Source organism: Corvus moneduloides, chromosome 28 (assembly GCF_009650955.1).
Source record: "Corvus moneduloides isolate bCorMon1 chromosome 28, bCorMon1.pri, whole genome shotgun sequence".
NCBI classification, from domain to species: Eukaryota; Metazoa; Chordata; class Aves; order Passeriformes; family Corvidae; genus Corvus; species Corvus moneduloides.
The window spans coordinates 3,259,296-3,276,182 of record NC_045503.1 but is presented as its reverse complement, the minus strand read 5'-3'; the positions used below and the strand labels follow the sequence as shown (position 1 = coordinate 3,276,182).

General features: G+C 65.2%; 1 protein-coding gene across 7 annotated transcripts; it reads left to right on the top strand.

Annotated features, from left to right (window-relative positions):
- Positions 1-1,052: 1,052 nt before the first annotated feature.
- ABCA7 (ATP binding cassette subfamily A member 7) lies at positions 1,053-16,846 on the top strand. 7 transcript variants are annotated; one of them, XM_032092664.1, is made up of 51 exons: positions 1,053-1,150; positions 2,548-2,817; positions 2,934-3,027; positions 3,230-3,371; positions 3,454-3,581; positions 3,646-3,767; positions 3,842-4,036; positions 4,134-4,223; positions 4,323-4,557; positions 4,652-4,791; positions 4,868-4,984; positions 5,133-5,312; positions 5,389-5,597; positions 5,696-5,872; positions 6,072-6,294; positions 6,398-6,619; positions 7,365-7,569; positions 7,638-7,754; positions 7,928-8,099; positions 8,250-8,381; positions 8,476-8,615; positions 8,692-8,829; positions 8,972-9,183; positions 9,309-9,381; positions 9,636-9,838; positions 9,949-9,997; positions 10,213-10,275; positions 10,696-10,707; positions 10,861-11,015; positions 11,109-11,233; positions 11,309-11,407; positions 11,601-11,796; positions 11,918-12,012; positions 12,190-12,222; positions 12,558-12,663; positions 12,746-12,820; positions 13,042-13,211; positions 13,279-13,456; positions 13,548-13,663; positions 13,819-13,963; positions 14,051-14,174; positions 14,263-14,395; positions 14,478-14,598; positions 14,707-14,769; positions 14,846-14,952; positions 15,191-15,332; positions 15,402-15,536; positions 15,613-15,716; positions 15,869-15,961; positions 16,043-16,280; positions 16,356-16,496. In XM_032092664.1, exons 2-51 carry the CDS (start codon positions 2,752-2,754, stop codon positions 16,494-16,496), a joined length of 6,750 nt encoding a protein of 2,249 aa, XP_031948555.1. In that variant the 5' UTR covers positions 1,053-1,150; positions 2,548-2,751. The 7 variants fall into 7 exon arrangements, with proteins under 7 accessions (XP_031948555.1, XP_031948551.1, XP_031948556.1 ...); XM_032092660.1 differs by having other exon boundaries at positions 10,690-10,707; XM_032092662.1 differs by having other exon boundaries at positions 1,070-1,150; positions 2,742-2,817; positions 10,690-10,707.
- Positions 16,847-16,887: the final 41 nt, after the last annotated feature.

Here is a 16,887-nt window from a genome sequence, read left to right as displayed (position 1 = left end):
CTCTCACACACCCAGCGTCCACCACGCACCCCTGTGATGCCCCCAGATCCCTCAGCAAGGAGCAGGAGTGGCCGCCCATGGTGCCCCTGGTGCTGCTGCTCATCCCTGTGCTGGCAGGACCCTCCTCATCCCTGTGGAGGAGAGGGACTGGGGTCCGTGGGACATGGGGGAAGCACATCTGGGAGAGACTGCACGGTCTCAGGATTGTGTGTGTTTGTGAGTGAATGTTTGTGCACAGGTTTGCACTCTGGTGGGATCTCTAGATGCTGGAAATGCCCTTTTTGCAGAACTCATAGGGACCAAGGTTTTGATGCCACGGTGATGGCCGCAGGGCTGGGCTGGGAGCTGTCACACCTGGCACAGCCGGCACACCTGGCACACCCAGCACCGAAGCAATCTGATCGCCCAGGCTGGAGCCAGGGCTGACTGACGGCCGCATCCTGCACCAGGGTGGTGTCCAAGTGCAGCCGGTGCCCATCAGCGTCTCCCCTCCCGTGCGGTTTTTAATGCAGATGCTCTCAGACTGAAACCTTTTATGTAAAAAAACCCCAACCTTTCAACATAAACAGGAGCTGGTCTCTGCTGCAGGCACCTTGTCAGGGCTCAGGCGGGTCCCTCTGTGCCTGGGGGGCTGCGAGCTGCTGCAGACCTGGGTGAGACCCCTGGAGTGCCGGGGTGGTGGGGCGGGATGCTGCGTGTCCCAGGGGGAAGAGCGGGAGCCGGGAACGGGCTGCGGGGTTAATGGATGTGCGGTTGATCGATGAGTGATTAACAGTGCCAACGGGACAGGACGGAACGGGCCCGTCCGGGAAGGGATCCACTTTTTTGGGCGAAATGCTGCTTTTCGGAGAGCCGCGCTGCCCCGTGGGGCTCCCAAGGGTGGGATGGGAAGGGATGGGGTGGGGTGGGATGGGATGGGATGGAGTGGGGTGCGCTGGGGTGGGATGGGGTGGGGTGGGGTGGGATGGGGCGGGGCGGGGCGGGGCGGGAGCGGTACTCCTGTTCCTCGTCCCTCCGCCGTACCGGCCCCTTTAAGAGCCGGTTCCCGTGACGTCACGCCCGCGGATACTTTGTAGCGCGGGGAGGGCGGGGCCTGCGCGCGCCCGGCGGGGACGCGGGGTCTCTTAAAGAGGCCGCGCAGCAGCATCAGGTAACGGGGGTCCCGGGCCGGGGGCTGCGAGGGCGGAGAGAGGGGGCTGTGTCCCGGCTGCTGGTCTCGGCCGGATTCGGTCGTCCAGCATCCCCCCGAGGCTGTTAGTGCCTCCCCGCCCCCCCCCGGGGCTATCCTCGTGTCCCCGTCGTACCCCCGAGATGTACCCATGTCCCCTCTGGCCTGTCCTCATCGTCCCTTCGAGCTGTCTCCATGGCCCCCCTGGGCTGTCCCTGTCTCCCCCGGGCTGTCCCCACGTCTTCCCGGCCCGTCCGCCTCCCGGTGACTCCGCAGCCCGCACAGAGCGGGGCTCCGTGCGGCCGAACCGGGTTGGGGGGGGACGAGAGGTTGGAGGGTGCCGGGGCCGGGAGCTGCCGGTCCGGGGGTTGCCGGGGTCGCGGGATCCACCGAGCTCCCGCTTGCAGCGATGCGGCGTGTTTGTGCTCGTGAGATGAGTGAGCAGATTCCCACGCGAGTCGCCCGGGAAGATCCAGGGATTCTGTGATTGTTTTGTCCCGAAAAGAGCCGCCGCCCCCGCGGGGCTGGGACTCCCCCGGTCCGGCAGTTCCGCAGCACCCTCCGGTCCCAGCGGATGTGGACACTCAGACACCTCTGTCTCCCCGTGTCACCCCCACCCCGGCAGCTGCTTCCTTCTCTTCGTGTCACCCCATCTGACCCCGGTGCATCCCTGGAGGAATCCTGCCCCCGGACCCACTCGTGTCCGGCCCCGCAGGCCGATTAGGCGGATTTCCCAGCCGGGATCCTAATCCCGCTGCCCCGTGCCTGTTTATCCCGGCTCCGCCCGGGACCCGGCTTAGCCCCGGGCGCGGGCGGGTGGCGGCGAGCGCGGGGCGGCGGGTGAGTGCGCGGCTCCCCCGGCCCCGGGGAAAAACGAGGGGCGAGTGGGGGGTGGTGGTGGTGTCCCAGGCTCGCGGTGACCGGGGAGCCGCCCCGGAGCTCGGTTCTCCCGGGGCGCGGGTGGGTGCACCGAGGCGGAACGCTGCGGGTTGAGTCGTGCCGGCGCCGCCACCGGGCTCGTCACTGAGCTGCCTTGGCAGAGCTTTGCCGCCGGGCCCCGGAGCTGCTGGCCCCGGTGAATTCCCAGAAACTGGCCGAAACGCGGCTGCTACCCGCGGGATCCGGGTGTCGGAGCTCGCTCCTCGAGCCCGCGGCACCGGAGCAATTCCGCTCCTGGGCTGATGAGAGCCCCACCCACATTCTTCTCACGGGGAAACTGAGGCACGGGCAGGTCTCAGACTTCCCCTGGCTGCCCAGCTCGCCGGGGCTTGGAGCTACTCCTGGGGTGCCCGGCTGCTCCCTGTGCCCGGCGTGGGCTTTGAATCGTGCTCCTGGCTCCTGGACAGAGCTCGTGCCCGATTCTGGTGCTTTCGATTTAGGAAAGAATGTGATTTGAGCCTTTAGCTCCGGAAAGGAGCTTTGCTGCAGGAATGCCGTCCGGCTCCTGCCGGCCCCGGAGCTCAGCCCTGTGCCCGGCACTGTGCCCGGGGTGTGATAAGCCCCGAACCAGGAGGAAGTGAGAGTCCAACCGTCGCCCTCGGCTTGGGGCTGCCCCCCCTGCTCTCACCCGCAGGACCCCCGCGATGGCCGTGGGTACCCAGCTGGGGCTGCTGCTCTGGAAGAACTTCACCTACCGCCGGCGGCAGCGGGTGAGTGGGCGATTGGGATGGGGCTACCCAGAGCCGCTGGTGCCTGGCACAGGGGCAGGCAGAGCCCTGGACACTGATGGGCACCGAGACCCCCACCAACCTTGCATCTCCCCCAGATCCAGCTGGCTATCGAGATCCTGTGGCCCCTCTTCCTCTTCCTTATCTTGATCTCAGTGCGGCGATCCCACCCGCCCTTCAAGCAGCACGAGTGTGAGTGTCCCCCGCAGGACCCCCTGAGCCAGCTGAGACCCCTCTGCATGCCCCTGTACGGGAGCCCTTTGGGGTGACACCGGCGGGACAAACACGGGAGGTGGTCACAGGCTGGGGGCTCGCTGGCATCGCCCTACTCGGGTGTGTGTGGGGTCCCGGGGGTCCTGCACTGCCCTCCTGAACCTGCCTCCCTCTCCCTTAGGCCACTTCCCCAACAAGGCGCTGCCCTCGGCAGGGACCCTGCCCTGGCTGCAGGGCATCATCTGCAACATGAACAACCCCTGCTTCCGGCATCCCACGGCGGGAGAGGCCCCTGGCGTGGTGGGCAACTTCGATGGCTCCATGTGAGCGGCGGGGCCGCGGAGCTGCGGGGCAGAGCGGGGCTGGGCCGGGGTCTCATTGCCCACCCCATGTCCCATGTCACAGCCTCTCCCGCCTCCTGACCGAAGCCCGGCAGGTCCTACTCCACGGCCACGGGCAGCGGCTCCTGCGCAGCTTCGCCCGGCTCCTGCCCGCCTTGCGCCGGCTCCGGGACAGTGGGAATCAGCGGAGGGGTGAGCACCGGGGGCGGGGGGTGCCGGGGGAGCGAGACCCCTTGTCTGACCCCTGCTCCCCCAGCTCTGCCGGTGAGGGAATACTTGAGAGAGAACGAGACCTTCTCCCGGTTCCTGCGGACCAACACATCTCTGCCCCCGGTGCTGGTGGATGAGCTGATGGGGGCTCGGCTCAGCCCCCGCATCGTGAGTGTCGGCGCGGTGCCCACTCCCGGTGCCCACTGCCGGTGACCGCATCATGACCCCCCCTCTCCCTCCAGTTCTCCCTGGAGAGCATTCGCCTCCCGCTAAAAGCCCTGGTCTGCAACGCCTCGGTCCTGGGGAGCTTCCTGGTGGAGGGCGACGCCGACTCCACCCAGAGCCTGCAGCAAGGACTGTGCGCACTGCCCAGCTCCCAGCTCCGTGCCATGGAGGGCTCCTTCCTCTCCCAGATGGACTTCCCGCGGCTCCTGGCGGTGAGCCCCCGGCGCGGTCGGGTGCTGGAAGGCACCGAGACAGAGACCCCTGGCCTCCCCGGCAGGGCTGTGACCCCCTTCCCATGTCCCCTTGTAGGAACAGCTGAGCTCAGAGTTGGGCGGAATCGCTGTCACCGTGGAAGCTTTGGGCAGCTTCCTGCGGGATGCAACATCCCTGATGGAGGAGGTACACCCCTCACTCCCCTGACCCCTACCCACTCACACTGTGTCCCTGAGTGTCCCTGTCCCCCAGTGCCCTGCTCCACTCTCGTCCCACTCTCCCCAGGTCTCCTCCATGACCAGCCTGGCCGAGCTGCGGCAGGAGTTAGAGGGGCTCAGGGCCCCCAACACCAGCACCACCAGCACGGGCGCCTTCACAGCCCTATCACGCATCGCCTGTGGACACCCCGAGGGTGGGGGGCTCAGGATCCCCTCCCTCAACTGGTATGAGGACAATGACGTCAAAGCATTCCTGGACCGTAACAGCTCGGAGAAGAGACCCGTGGCCTCAGGCAGCAGCAGTAAGTGGGGGGCTGTGGGGGGTTCGGCCAGGTGCTGTGTGGGGCAGTGGAGGCTGGTGGTGTGGGGCTGGTGGTGAGGGCTCTGCACCCCCAGGTCCCTTCTGCCGGGAGCTGCTCCGCAGCCTGGAGTCCAACCCCCTCTCACAGATCTTCTGGCGGGGGATCAAGCCCCTCTTTGTGGGGAAGATCCTGTACACGCCACCCGGGCCCGGCCCCGACAGTGTGATGGCTGAGGTGAGTGGGGGCTGCAGGGGGCTCTGGGGGTTTTGGGGGGGTCTCATCCTGGACCTGTCTCACCTCCCTCTCACAGGTGAATCGGACCTTCCGGGAGCTGGCGGTGCTGGGGGAGTTGGGGGGTGCCTGGCAGGAGCTGGGACCCCGAATCTACACCCTCCTCAACAGCAGCCTGGAGATGCAGGTGCTCCAGGTGTGTGACCCCAGGCTCCTCCCATCGGGAATGGGGCTGCTGTGGGGTGCAAGGTGGGGTGTGGTAGGGGACAGCTGGCCAGGAGCAGGGTGGGGTGCAGGTGGAGCAGAGGGGGCTGCATGGCCTCCCATACCCTGGTGCTTTGCAGGACCTGCTGCTGGCCCCGAGCACAGCCCAGATCCTGGATGGGTTCCTCAACGGCACCTCCTGGAAGCTGCCAGAGCTGGCCACGTTCCTGGCGGGGCCGGCGGGGGGGCCGGGCCTCACCTGGCACCAGGTGTACGCTGATGTGGACGCGGTCCTGAGCATGCTGTCACAGTTCATGGAGGTGCGTGTCACCCTGCTGTGGGCGGGTTGGCCCCCTGTGCCCTCGTGCCCGCTGACCCCTACCTGCCTTCCCACAGTGTGTCTGCCTGGACAAGATCGAGGCAGTGGCCACAGAGGAGCAGCTGGTAGCCCGGGCCCTGGAGCTGCTGGAGGAGCAGCAGTTTTGGGCAGCAGTGGTCTTCCAGCCCCCCATCAATGCCACAGCCCCCGGACTGCCACCCCATGTCCGCTACAAGATCCGCATGGACATCGATGATGTCACGAGGACCAACAAGATCAAGGACAGGTTGGAGGATGCCTACCCTGTGTGTCTCCACAGCCGGCCAAGCAGCCTGTGCTCGTTTCCAGGGGATCCCTGCTCCCAGCACTGTGCTCTGCCCCCAGGTTTTGGGACCCAGGCCCTGCAGCTGACCCCTTCAGTGACTTGCGCTATGTCTGGGGAGGCTTCGTCTACATTCAGGACCTGGTGGAGCAGGCAGTGGTGCGGGTGCAGACTGGGGCTGCCCCACGGACAGGGGTCTACGTCCAGCAGATGCCCTACCCCTGCTATGTGGACGATGTGTAAGTGGGCACGGGGCAGCTCCGAACTGCTGGGACTGTTGAGTGACCCCCCTGCTGCCATGGGGGACACGTCCGAGCATCCTGCAGCATCGCTGCCCCGGGGAGATGGCACAGGGCTGGTCGTGCCCTTGTGTCCCTGGTCCAACAGTGGCCCAGGGGTGTTGAGCTAGGGGCAGAATGTCTGGTGGTATCTCCCCAGGTTCCTGAGAGTCCTGAACCGCTCACTGCCTCTCTTTATGACGCTGGCCTGGATCTACTCAGTGGCCATGATCATCAAGGGGGTGGTGCATGAGAAGGAGACGCGTCTCAAGGAGACCATGAAGACCATGGGGCTGAGCAGTGGGATCCTCTGGCTCAGCTGGTTCCTCAGCAGCTTCATCCCCTTCCTCCTCAGCTCTGCCCTCCTTGTCCTCATCCTCAAGGCAGGTTGCAGGTCTCGGGGGACAGGGCAGGTGACACAGGGAACATCAGGGCTGGGAGCCAGCATGGGGGGCTCCACAGGCTCCAACCTGCCTCCATCCGCAGCTGGGAAACATCCTGCCCTACAGCGACCCAGCAGTCATCTTCCTCTTCCTCGGCACCTTCTCGGTGGCCACCATCAGCCAGTGCTTCCTCATCAGCACCTTCTTCCCCCGTGCCAACCTGGCCTCGGCGTGCGGTGGCATCATCTACTTCTCGCTGTACCTGCCCTACGTGCTGTGCGTCGCCTGGCGCGACTACATCACCTTCCCAATCCGCGTCCTCGTGGTGAGCGCCCGGAGCTGCCCCTCTGCAGTGCCCCTGGTGCTCTGGGTGGGGGGTGTAGGGATACAGGGGATGGGTGAAGGCCAATGGGTTACAAAGGATCTGCATAGGGTCTCCGAAAGGATTGTGGGTCTGTCTTTTCTCGCCATGACCCAAAGAAGTGGTTGCCTTTCCAGGGAGTCCTGCTGGGCGATTGCGAAATCTCTTATCTCAGCAGAGATCCCTCCAGGGCAGGGGCTGGGCATACCCCACAACTCCCCCTTCTGTATTTATTAAAAAGGCATTCCTGGCAGCCTTTCTACAGCAACGTAGGAGGCAAGAGAACATAAGTAACACAATAATAATTACAATGAATACCCACAAAGCTCCCTTAATCAAAGATGCAATCCATCCCATTATTCCTCATCGTCCAAAAAGGTCATTGACCCAGTCTAGGCTCTTATCTACTTTTAGGTCATTGAGGCAGCAGTGAGGACAGCATCAACGTAGATACATTTCATCTTTGGGCAGGGATGGGGCTTCTGAGAGGGAATATAAGCGAGATTTGTTAGCTTTGTGGTGAGAGGGGAAGTTTTGGGGTTTAGGGAGGTTTGACAAGGGTTGAGGGAAGGGGATATTTTGGGGTAAAAGGGGTGATAACATATAAACTAAGGATCAGTTTTTCAGGCTGCGTCTGGCCTACGGCTTGCCTTTGGGCCGCATCCCCCAGGCCAATCTTTGCCCACGCTGCCATTCTCGCCATCCCCAGAGCCTGCTGTCCCCTGTGGCCTTCGGCTTCGGCTGCGATTACTTCTCCCTCTACGAGGAGCAGGGGGTGGGCATCCAGTGGCACAACCTGGGTGCCAGCCCCGTGCCAGGAGACCCGTACAGCTTTGCTGCGGCCATGGGGCTGCTGCTGCTGGATGCTATCCTCTATGGCCTGGCGACCTGGTACCTCGAAGGTGTCTTCCCAGGTGTGTGCAGCCCCTCTGATCCCCAGCTGCCCCTCAGCCCCGGCCCCACTCAGCCCCGTTTGCTGCAGGTCAGTACGGGATCCCCAAGCCCTGGAATTTCCCCTTCCTGAAGAGTTACTGGTTTGGAGAGTCATCCTCAGCTGGGCACTCCCTGTACCACATCAGCCCCCACACTGCACCCCAAGGTGAGTCGCTGCCCACCCTGGAGTTGTGTGGCCGAGGGCAGTGACCATGGAGCAGGGCTGGAGCCCTCCAGCCCAGGCCTTGCTCCCCAGAGGAGGGTCCTGCACCCCATGGTGAGCGGTCCTGCCCCCAGCAAGGGGTCCTGCCTGGGATGTGACCCCTTGATCGCTTCCAGTGCTGGTGGAGGAGCCGCCTGCCGAGCTCCAGCCCGGCGTCTCCATCCGCAACCTGGTGAAGGTCTATGGCAGCACTGGCCGTGCGGCCGTCAATGGACTGAGCCTGGACTTCTATGAGGGGCAGATCACATCCTTCCTGGGCCATAACGGTGCTGGAAAGACCACCACCATGTGAGCCACAGAGGGGCCGCATGGCCACCGCTGGGGACAGGAGCTGAGCCTGACCCTTGTCCCCACCTGGTCCCCACGCAGGACAGGGCACCCTGACCCCAAGCCCTGCTGTTCCTGCACTCCATGACCCACTTTCCTCACCACATCCAGGTCCATCTTGACTGGCCTCCTGCCCCCCACTTCGGGCACTGCCTATATCCTGGGCTGGGACATCCGCTCCGATATCGACAGCATCCGCAAATCCATGGGGATGTGTCCCCAGCACAACGTGCTCTTCGACATGTAGGCAGGGGTGGGGAGGTGTGGGGAGTGATGCAGGGCTGTCCCCCTCAATCCCTGTGCCCCTCACCCTGCCCTGCTCCCCCTCTCCCCGCAGCCTGACGGTGGAGGAGCACGTCTGGTTCTACGGGCGGCTGAAGGGGCTCTCGGAGCAGCAGGTGCAGGAGGAGATGGAGCAGCTGCTTCAGGACACGGGGTTGGCCCACAAGCGCCGGGAACAGACCAGGAACCTCTCGGGTGCGTGCAGGGGTCAGGCTGGGTGCCTGAGCGGGGGTCGGTGGCTCTGAGCCCCCCCAACGCTGTTCCTCTGCAGGCGGGATGCAGCGGAAGCTCTCGGTGGCCATCGCCTTCGTGGGCGGCTCCCGGGTGGTCATCCTGGACGAGCCCACGGCCGGCGTCGACCCCTTCTCCCGCCGCAGCATCTGGGAGCTGCTGCTCAAGTACCGCAAAGGTCAGGGCTGGGGGTCCCCCCCTTCACCCTCTGAGCCCCCCAGCCTGGGGCGAGCAGGGAGATGTGCTGGTGGGGAGAACCTGCAATGGGGGGGGGGGGTCTGGCAAGGGGATCTGGGGTCAAGTCCATTCCTGGTCCCCAGGCCGCACCATCATCCTGTCCACCCACTACATGGACGAGGCGGAGCTGTTGGGGGACCGCACCGCCATCATCTCGCAGGGCCGGCTCTGCTGCTGTGGGTCCCCCCTCTTCCTCAAGGCCAGGCTGGGCACCGGCTACCACCTCACCCTGGTGAAGCGGGAGCGGAGCGGGACAGGCGGCAACACCAGCACTGTCCCCAGTGTCACCAAAAAGGTGGGTCCCTCTGCCCTGGTGATCATCCCCCAAAGGGCAGCCAGTGCCTCTGTCCTGGGTATTGGGGGGCACTGGGGGCCAGGTCCTGCTGTGGGATGCCAGGGTCCAGCCACCCTTTCCTGCAGGATGGCAGCGACTCGGAGCACAGCAGTGACACAGGCCTGGGCAGCGAGCGGGGCAGTGACGCCAGCGCCGTGGGTGAGGGTCTTGTCCCCTCACAGTGTCACCCTCAGCTGCTCCCCGTAAATCCCCCGTCAGCCAGGGGAGCTGGGGGTGCGCAGCCCTGCATCCGCCTCCTCACCTCTCTTCACTGGAGGGGCAGAAGGGGATCCCCATCCTCTCCCACCTTCCCCGCGGACCCTCAGGCTGGGATGCTGGGCACATGGAGCTGTAGCCAGCTGCACTAGCCAGCGGCTCCTGCCCCAGGTTTCCAGCCCTCCCCATCCCCCCAGATGTGGCCCAGCTGTCAGCACTGATCCAGAAGCTGGTGCCCGGCTCCCGGCTGGTGGAGGACATTGGGCACGAGGTGCTCTTTGTCCTGCCCTACAGCGGGGCCAGGGATGGGACCTTCGGGAAGCTGTTCCGCGAGCTGGACACACGCCTGGGGGAACTGGGGGTCTCCAGCTACGGCATCTCCGACACCACTCTGGAAGAGGTACCCCGAGGGGCTGTGGTCAAGGGGCTCCCAGGGTGCCCTCAGGGGGTTTCTCTCACCGGGCTGTGGGTGTTGGTGTGCGTTTAACACCAGCCCTCCCACACCCCCAGATCTTCCTGAAGGTGGCTGAGGACACAGGGCTGGACACTGACACCACAGGTAAAACCCCTCAGTCCTGGCTGCAGCTGAGCTCTGGGGTACCGAGGGTGCTGGGGAGGTGATAAGCAGCCTGGAGCAGAGGTGTGAGGGTGTCCCCAGCACCCTGTGTGTCCCTGCCAGGGCTGGGGTCCCCTCTGGGTGTACCTGTGGCTGCAGAGATGTGTCACAGCCTGTGGCCTTGGCCCTGCCCTGGCATCTTGTCCTCATTTTGTCAGGGACCGCGAGAGGAGCAGCCCCATGCGAGACGGGGGACGTGGATGTGGCCGATGGAGAGCTGGGTAAGGATGGGGAGGTGGGACCCCTGAGCTGCCACTGAGTGCTCCCCACCTCCAGCCCCTGGGGGCACATGTCCATCTGGGCAGGTGTCCATCCAAGCAGGCATCCCTTCAGACACATGTCCCTTCAAGCAGGGGGATACTCAGGGACCCTCGTGCAGCATTTCTACCTCCCAGTTTTGGGGTGTCCCCAGAGCAAAGAGCCAGGATGAGGGTGGGTTTGGGGGAGTCCAGCTCTGTGCAGGGGCTGGGATGGGACATGAAATCCCAGCCCCCTTATCCTGGATGGAGAACTGGCATGGGAGCAGCAGCCACGGGAGTCTGGTGGGCTGTGATGGTTTGGGGCACCAGCTCTGTCCTGGGTGGGTGCTGACCCCCGCCCAGCTGTAATCCCTCTCTCCTCTCCTTTACATTGAGCCAAAGGAGCCCGGCGAGGTAGGAGCTGGGAGCTGTTTGGGGAGGGCTGGGGTCTCCTGCATGCAGCATCCTGTCCCTGCTGGGGTGGGGGGGGATACCCCTGCCAGCACCCTGTCCCCCCACGCCCCGCCTGGCACGAGCCCCTTGCCAGACCCGTCTCTGCCCTGGCAGCGGAGGAGCCCCGGGAGACGGACCTGCTGCGGGGGGCGGCGGGGCAGGCCTGCGGCAGGGTGAGGGGCTGGGCGCTCACCTGCCGCCAGCTCCGCGCTCTCTTCACCAAGAGGATGCTCCACGCCCGGCGCAGCACCCGCGGCTTCTTCGCGCAGGTGGGGCCGCGGGGAGGGGATGGGGCAGGGCACGGGGCAGGGTGGGGCAGAGCCAACCCTGACCCCCCCATCCCCACCCCTCGACCTCCTCAGATCGTCCTCCCCGCCGTCTTCGTCTGCATCGCGCTGCTCTTCAGCCTCATCGTGCCGCCCTTCGGGAAGTACCCGCCGCTGCAGCTCCAGCCCTGGATGTACGGGCAGCAGTTCACCTTTTTCAGGTGTGTCCCCAGCCCTCTGCCCGCCGTGTCCCTTGTCCCCCACTGCCACCAGCTCACTCCTGTGTCTCCTGGCAGCAACGATGCCCCGGGAGACCCCGACATGGCCCGGCTGCTGGACGCGCTCCTGGCCGAGCCCGGCTTTGGCACCAAGTGCATGAAGGAAGAGGAGAAGGCGTGAGTGCCCGCAGGACGGGGCTGGAGGAGGCAGCCAGGGCTTAGCCCTCACCTCAGTGCCCACCTGCCCACGGAGCCACCTGGTGTGATGCCATGGCACTCCCAACCATCCCCGTGGTTGGTCCCGGTGCCTCTGGCTCACACCGGACTGGTAATGGGGGTCTCTCTCTCTCTCTCTCTCCCGGGTGCCCAGGACGGGGCTGTGCCCACCAGCTTCCCACCCCGATGGCTTCTCGGCCCCCTCAGCCCCCCCATCCCTGCTGGAAGCACTGTGGCGTGGGAACTGGACACAGGCTGAGCCGTCCCCCCCGTGTCAGTGCAGCGGGCCAGGGGCACACAGGATGCTCCCTGAGTGTCCCGAGGGGGCCGGGGGGCTCCCACCACCCCAGGTAACCCCCAGCTCAGCGGGGGTAGCTCCAGGGCTCCGTCACTGCCGGCTGTGGGGGCAGGTGATGCTCCGGGGAGGCCATGGGGCTGGGTGTCCATCCAGCCCATCTGTCCATCCTGAAGGTACAGAGGGGGACAGGGGACATCCTTCAGAACCTGACAGGCAGGAACATCTCCGACTACCTAGTGAAGACCTACCCCCAGGTCATCCGGCAGGAGTGAGTGCTGCGACTCGGAACATCAGGGACACTGTGGGGACACCAAGGGAACACCCCAGGGACACCTGGGGGAAGGGGACACTGCTGGGGACATGTGGCTGGGTAGGCAGGTGCTGCCCTAATGTCCCCTTGGGGGGTTTCTCTCTCCTCTGTCTCCCCCCACCTCATTTCTTTCAGGCTGAGGAACAAGAAATGGGTGAATGAGCAGAGGTGAGCTGGGCAGGGACTGGGCCCTGGCACAGCCAGGGATGGGAAGAGGCAGGAGATCCCTGGTGGGTTTGGGGAGAGCCTGAGGGGTCCCTGGGCAGAGCCATCATCCAGGTGCCTTCAGCCCTCTGCTATGTGCCCCTCCTGCTGTCTGGGTGGGTGGAGAGTTGAGTTTGCACAAGGGTGGGGGTGGCAAATGGGTGGCAGGTTTCGTAGCATCGTGGAATTGTAGAATCTTGTGGGGTGGAAGGGACCCACGTGGATCCTCAAGCCCAGTTCCTGCCACGCTGGCAGAGGGAGTCTCTCTGGCAGGTTTGGGAGCCCCGTTTCTCCTGCAGGTACGGCGGCTTCTCCCTGGGCGCCGGCAGCTCCCAGGCCCTGCCGTCAGCAGCAGAGGTGGATCAGGCAGTGCTGGAGCTCCGGGTGCTGCTCAGCATCACCCCGGTACGGCTGCACTCAGACCCTGGCTCAGCTCTGGCGTCCCAGTGCTGGGAGAGCCCTCCTCACCCTGTGTTCCTGCACCCAGGGCAGCCCTTCAGATCGGTTCCTGGCCAACCTCAGCCGCTTCATCGAGGGTTTGGACGCCCGCAGGAATATCAAGGTGTGCCCAGGGCTGGGGGTCCCTCAGGGGTGAGAGCTGGGGGGCAGCAGGGATGTGACAGCTGTGTCCCCTCCGGGGGTGGAGCAGCCCAAGAAGGACTGAGAGTGGCTGGGGCTGGAGGGGAGCAGGACTCCTGGTGGGAATGGGTGCTGCAGGCACAGCCAGGGGCAGTGCCAGGGTATGTGGGGGCTCTGAGCTGCCCGGCCCTCTCCGTGCTGCAGGTCTGGTTCAACAACAAGGGCTGGCATGCCATGGTCTCCTTCCTCAACGTGGCCAGCAATGGGCTGCTGCGAGCCTGGCTGCCCCCCGGCACCGACCCCACGCGCTTCGGCATCACGGCCACCAACCATCCCCTCAACCTCACCAAGGAGCAGCTCTCTGAGGCCGCCCTGTGAGTGCTGGGGATGGGGGTCCCGCAGCCCCCTCTGGCCCCTGCTGAGCTCTCCCCTCCTCGGCAGGATGGCCACCTCTGTTGACGTGCTGGTCTCCATCTGCGTGATCTTCGCCATGTCCTTCGTCCCGGCCAGCTTCGTTGTCTTCCTCATTGAGGAGAGGGTCAGCAAGGCCAAGCACCTTCAGTTTGTCAGCGGGATGAAGCCCATCACCTACTGGCTGGGCAACTTCGCCTGGGACATGGTGGGGATGGGGATGGGGATGGGGACAGGGACCAGTTCCAAGGGGTCTGGTCCCACCCCTGACCCCTTTCCCGGCTTTTCCATTCCCACAGTGCAACTACCTGGTCCCTGCACTGCTGGTCATCCTCATCTTCCTCTGCTTCCAGCAGGAATCCTACGTGTCCTCGGCCAACCTGCCCTCCCTGGTGCTGCTGCTGCTGCTCTACGGGTGATGGGGCAGCAGAGCCCAGCAGGGGCGAGGGGGTTATGGGGCTGGGGGCAGCCAGGGTGAGGGGGTTGTGGTGCTTGGGAGGGTGGCTGCTGTCTCAATCCCCCCAGGCTGCGGGGTGCACCTCGGCCAGCCCCTGCCTCTCCCCCCTGCAGATGGTCCATCACCCCTCTGATGTATCCAGCCTCCTTCCTCTTCAGCATCCCCAGCACCGCCTACGTGGCCCTGACCTGCATCAACCTCTTCATCGGCATCAACGGCAGCGTGGCCACCTTTGTGCTGGAGCTCTTTGTGGACCAGGTGAGCCTTGGGATGCCCCGGACCCCCCATCCCTTCCCTGCAGGGCCAGTGCCAGCTCCCCTACCCCTCTCCTCACTGCCCCGACAGAACCTCAATGACATCAACCGCGTCCTGAAGAAGGTTTTCCTCATCTTCCCCCACTTCTGCTTGGGCCGAGGCCTCATTGACATGGTGAAGAATCAGGCAATGGCTGATGCCTTTGAGAGGTTTGGTGAGTCCGGTGCTGTCAGGGCTGCTCACCCTCCCCAAAGCCCAGCATGGGGCTCCCCCATGCCTACAGCCCTTCTCGCTGCTTGCAGGGGACAAGCGCTTTGTGTCCCCCCTCTCCTGGGACCTGGCAGGGAAGAACATGTTTGCCATGGCCATCGAGGGCATCATCTTCTTCCTCTTCACCCTCCTGCTGCAGTACCACCGCTTCTTCCTGCGCCTGGCGTGAGCACTGGCCGGGGGGGTACCCTGGGGGTGCTCAAGGGGGTGGACAGCCCTGGATGTGCCCCTACCACTGTTCCCACAGGCCACGGGCTCTGGAGCTGCCCTCACTGGGGGACGAGGACCAGGATGTGGCCAGGGAGCGGGCGAGGGTGGGCAGCATCCCCCTGCACAGCCACCTCCTGCTGCTGAAGGACCTGACCAAGGTGGGTGCGTGGGGCTGGACCCTGCTGTGACCTCCAGCCCCCCCGCAGTCCCCGGCCATGCCGGCGGTGACAGGAGGGAGCACTCGGTGCCACCTCTCCTCCATGCAGGTGTACCGGCGCAGGAAGGCTCCGGCCGTGGACCGGCTCTGCGTGGCCATCCCCCCCGGGGAGGTGAGGGACAGATGGACAGACAGACAGCACTGTGGGCAGGGCCAGGGCTGCTGGTGACCCTGCTCTGCCCCCACAGTGCTTTGGCCTCCTGGGGGTGAACGGGGCCGGGAAAACATCCACCTTCAAGATGCTGACAGGGGACACAGAGGTGACGCTGGGAGAGGCCTGGTTGAAGGGGCACAGGTGGGTGAATGCAGGGACCCCACGGCTCGGACCCCTCTCCATGTCCCCACAGCACCCATGCCATCATCTCTGTCCCCAGCCCGTGCTCCGCGTGGCCCTTTGCCCTGTAGCCTGCTTTATCCTCATCCTCATCCCTGCAGCTGCTTGTCCCTATTGCCACAGTATCCCTGGCACAATTCCCCATCCCACAGTGTGCTCACCTCTCCCTGCCCCGTGCTCACCTGTCCCCAACCCACAGCGTGCTCACCGACCTCCAGTCCGTCCACCAGCACATGGGTTACTGTCCCCAGTTTGATGCCATCACGGACCTGCTGACAGGGCGGGAGCACCTGGAGTTCTACAGCCGCCTGCGCGGGGTCCCGGAGGAGGAGACCCCCAGGGTAGGGCCTGCACCCTGGCCCCCCTAGCCCATGGGGAGCCCCCACCCTCACCTCCTCTGTCTCTCGCAGGTGGCTCAGTGGGGCATCGCCGCGCTGGGGCTGGGCCCGCACGCGGACCGGCCGGCGGGCAAGTACAGCGGGGGCAACAAGCGCAAGCTCTCCACGGCCATCGCCCTCCTCGGCTGCCCCCCCGTCGTCTTCCTGGTGAGGGGGGCAGTGGGAGGCCCCACGGCAGCACTGGGGTCCTGCCCAGGCTGACCCTGGGCTGGGACCGTTGCAGGATGAGCCCACAACGGGGATGGATCCGCAAGCCCGGAGGTTCCTGTGGGAGCGCATCCTTGGCGTTATCCGGGACGGCCGGTCCGTGGTGCTCACATCCCACAGGTGAGTCCCCACCAAAGGGCCTGCAGCCCCACCAAAGGGAGCATCCCTCTGCCCCCATCACCCCCCTACAGGGGAGCACCCCTATTCTTGTGGGACCCCCCCCGGAGGGGAGTGTCCCTATGCCCCGGGGGAGCTCACACGTGCTCCCCCAGCATGGAGGAGTGTGAGGCGCTCTGCACCAGGATGGCCATCATGGTCAACGGCCGGTTCCGCTGCCTGGGCAGCGTGCAGCACCTCAAGAACAGGTACCGGCTCAGGGGGCTCAGGGGTCTCCTGAGGGTGGTGGCCATGGCCAGTCCTTGCAGCAGTGTCCCCTCTCCCCGCAGGTTTGGGGACGGGTACACGGTGGTGGTGCGGGCGGGGGGCCCTGGCCCGGCAGCGGTGCAGGCCCTGCTGCAGCAGCACTTTCCCGGCATCGTGCTGCGGGAGCGGCACGGGGGACTGCTGCAGTACCACCTGCCTGCCCGTGTCGCCTCCCTGGCCACTGTCTTCAGCCTTCTGGCTGCACATCGTGGCCCCTGCCACATCGAGGACTACTCTGTGTCCCAGACCACACTGGACCAGGTGACAGGGGAGGCAGGTGTGAGGCTGAGGTGGCCTTGTCCCATGGTGCTGTCTCTCATCATGCCATCCCCGCAGGTCTTTGTGCACTTTGCCCAGGAGCAGAGCGATGGGGATGTCGGGGAGGTCACAGCCCCAGAGCAAGATGCGGCCCCCAGTCCCGGGAGGAGGCTGACCACGTTCCTGGAGGACGACAGCTACCAGGAGAGCGCTGTCTGAGTGGGGCATGGTGTCCCATGGACCCCTACAGACCCCTCCCCAGCTGTCATCGCAGCGCGACCCGGGGTCACAGGGCTTTGGGGTACTGCGGACCACCGGAGCTGCACAGTGGAGGCCTGGGTACATCCTGCCCACTAACATGGTGTTACCATCCCATGGGACAGTGGGTGCTGGGGAGGGTCAGAGTGCCAGGACAGGGCTCGCCCTGGCTCCCTGCGGTGGTGTGATGCCCTGCAGGGTCTGAGCTGGATGGGGGTTCTGGGGCTGGCCTTGGGATCCCGCTACTCCCCACCGGAGCCGAGCTTGCTGTAACAGAGCAATTCAATAAAGACTCGCGGTACTGCCGGGGGGCTCGATTGCCCCAATGTGATCCCAAAGAGGGACAGGGTGG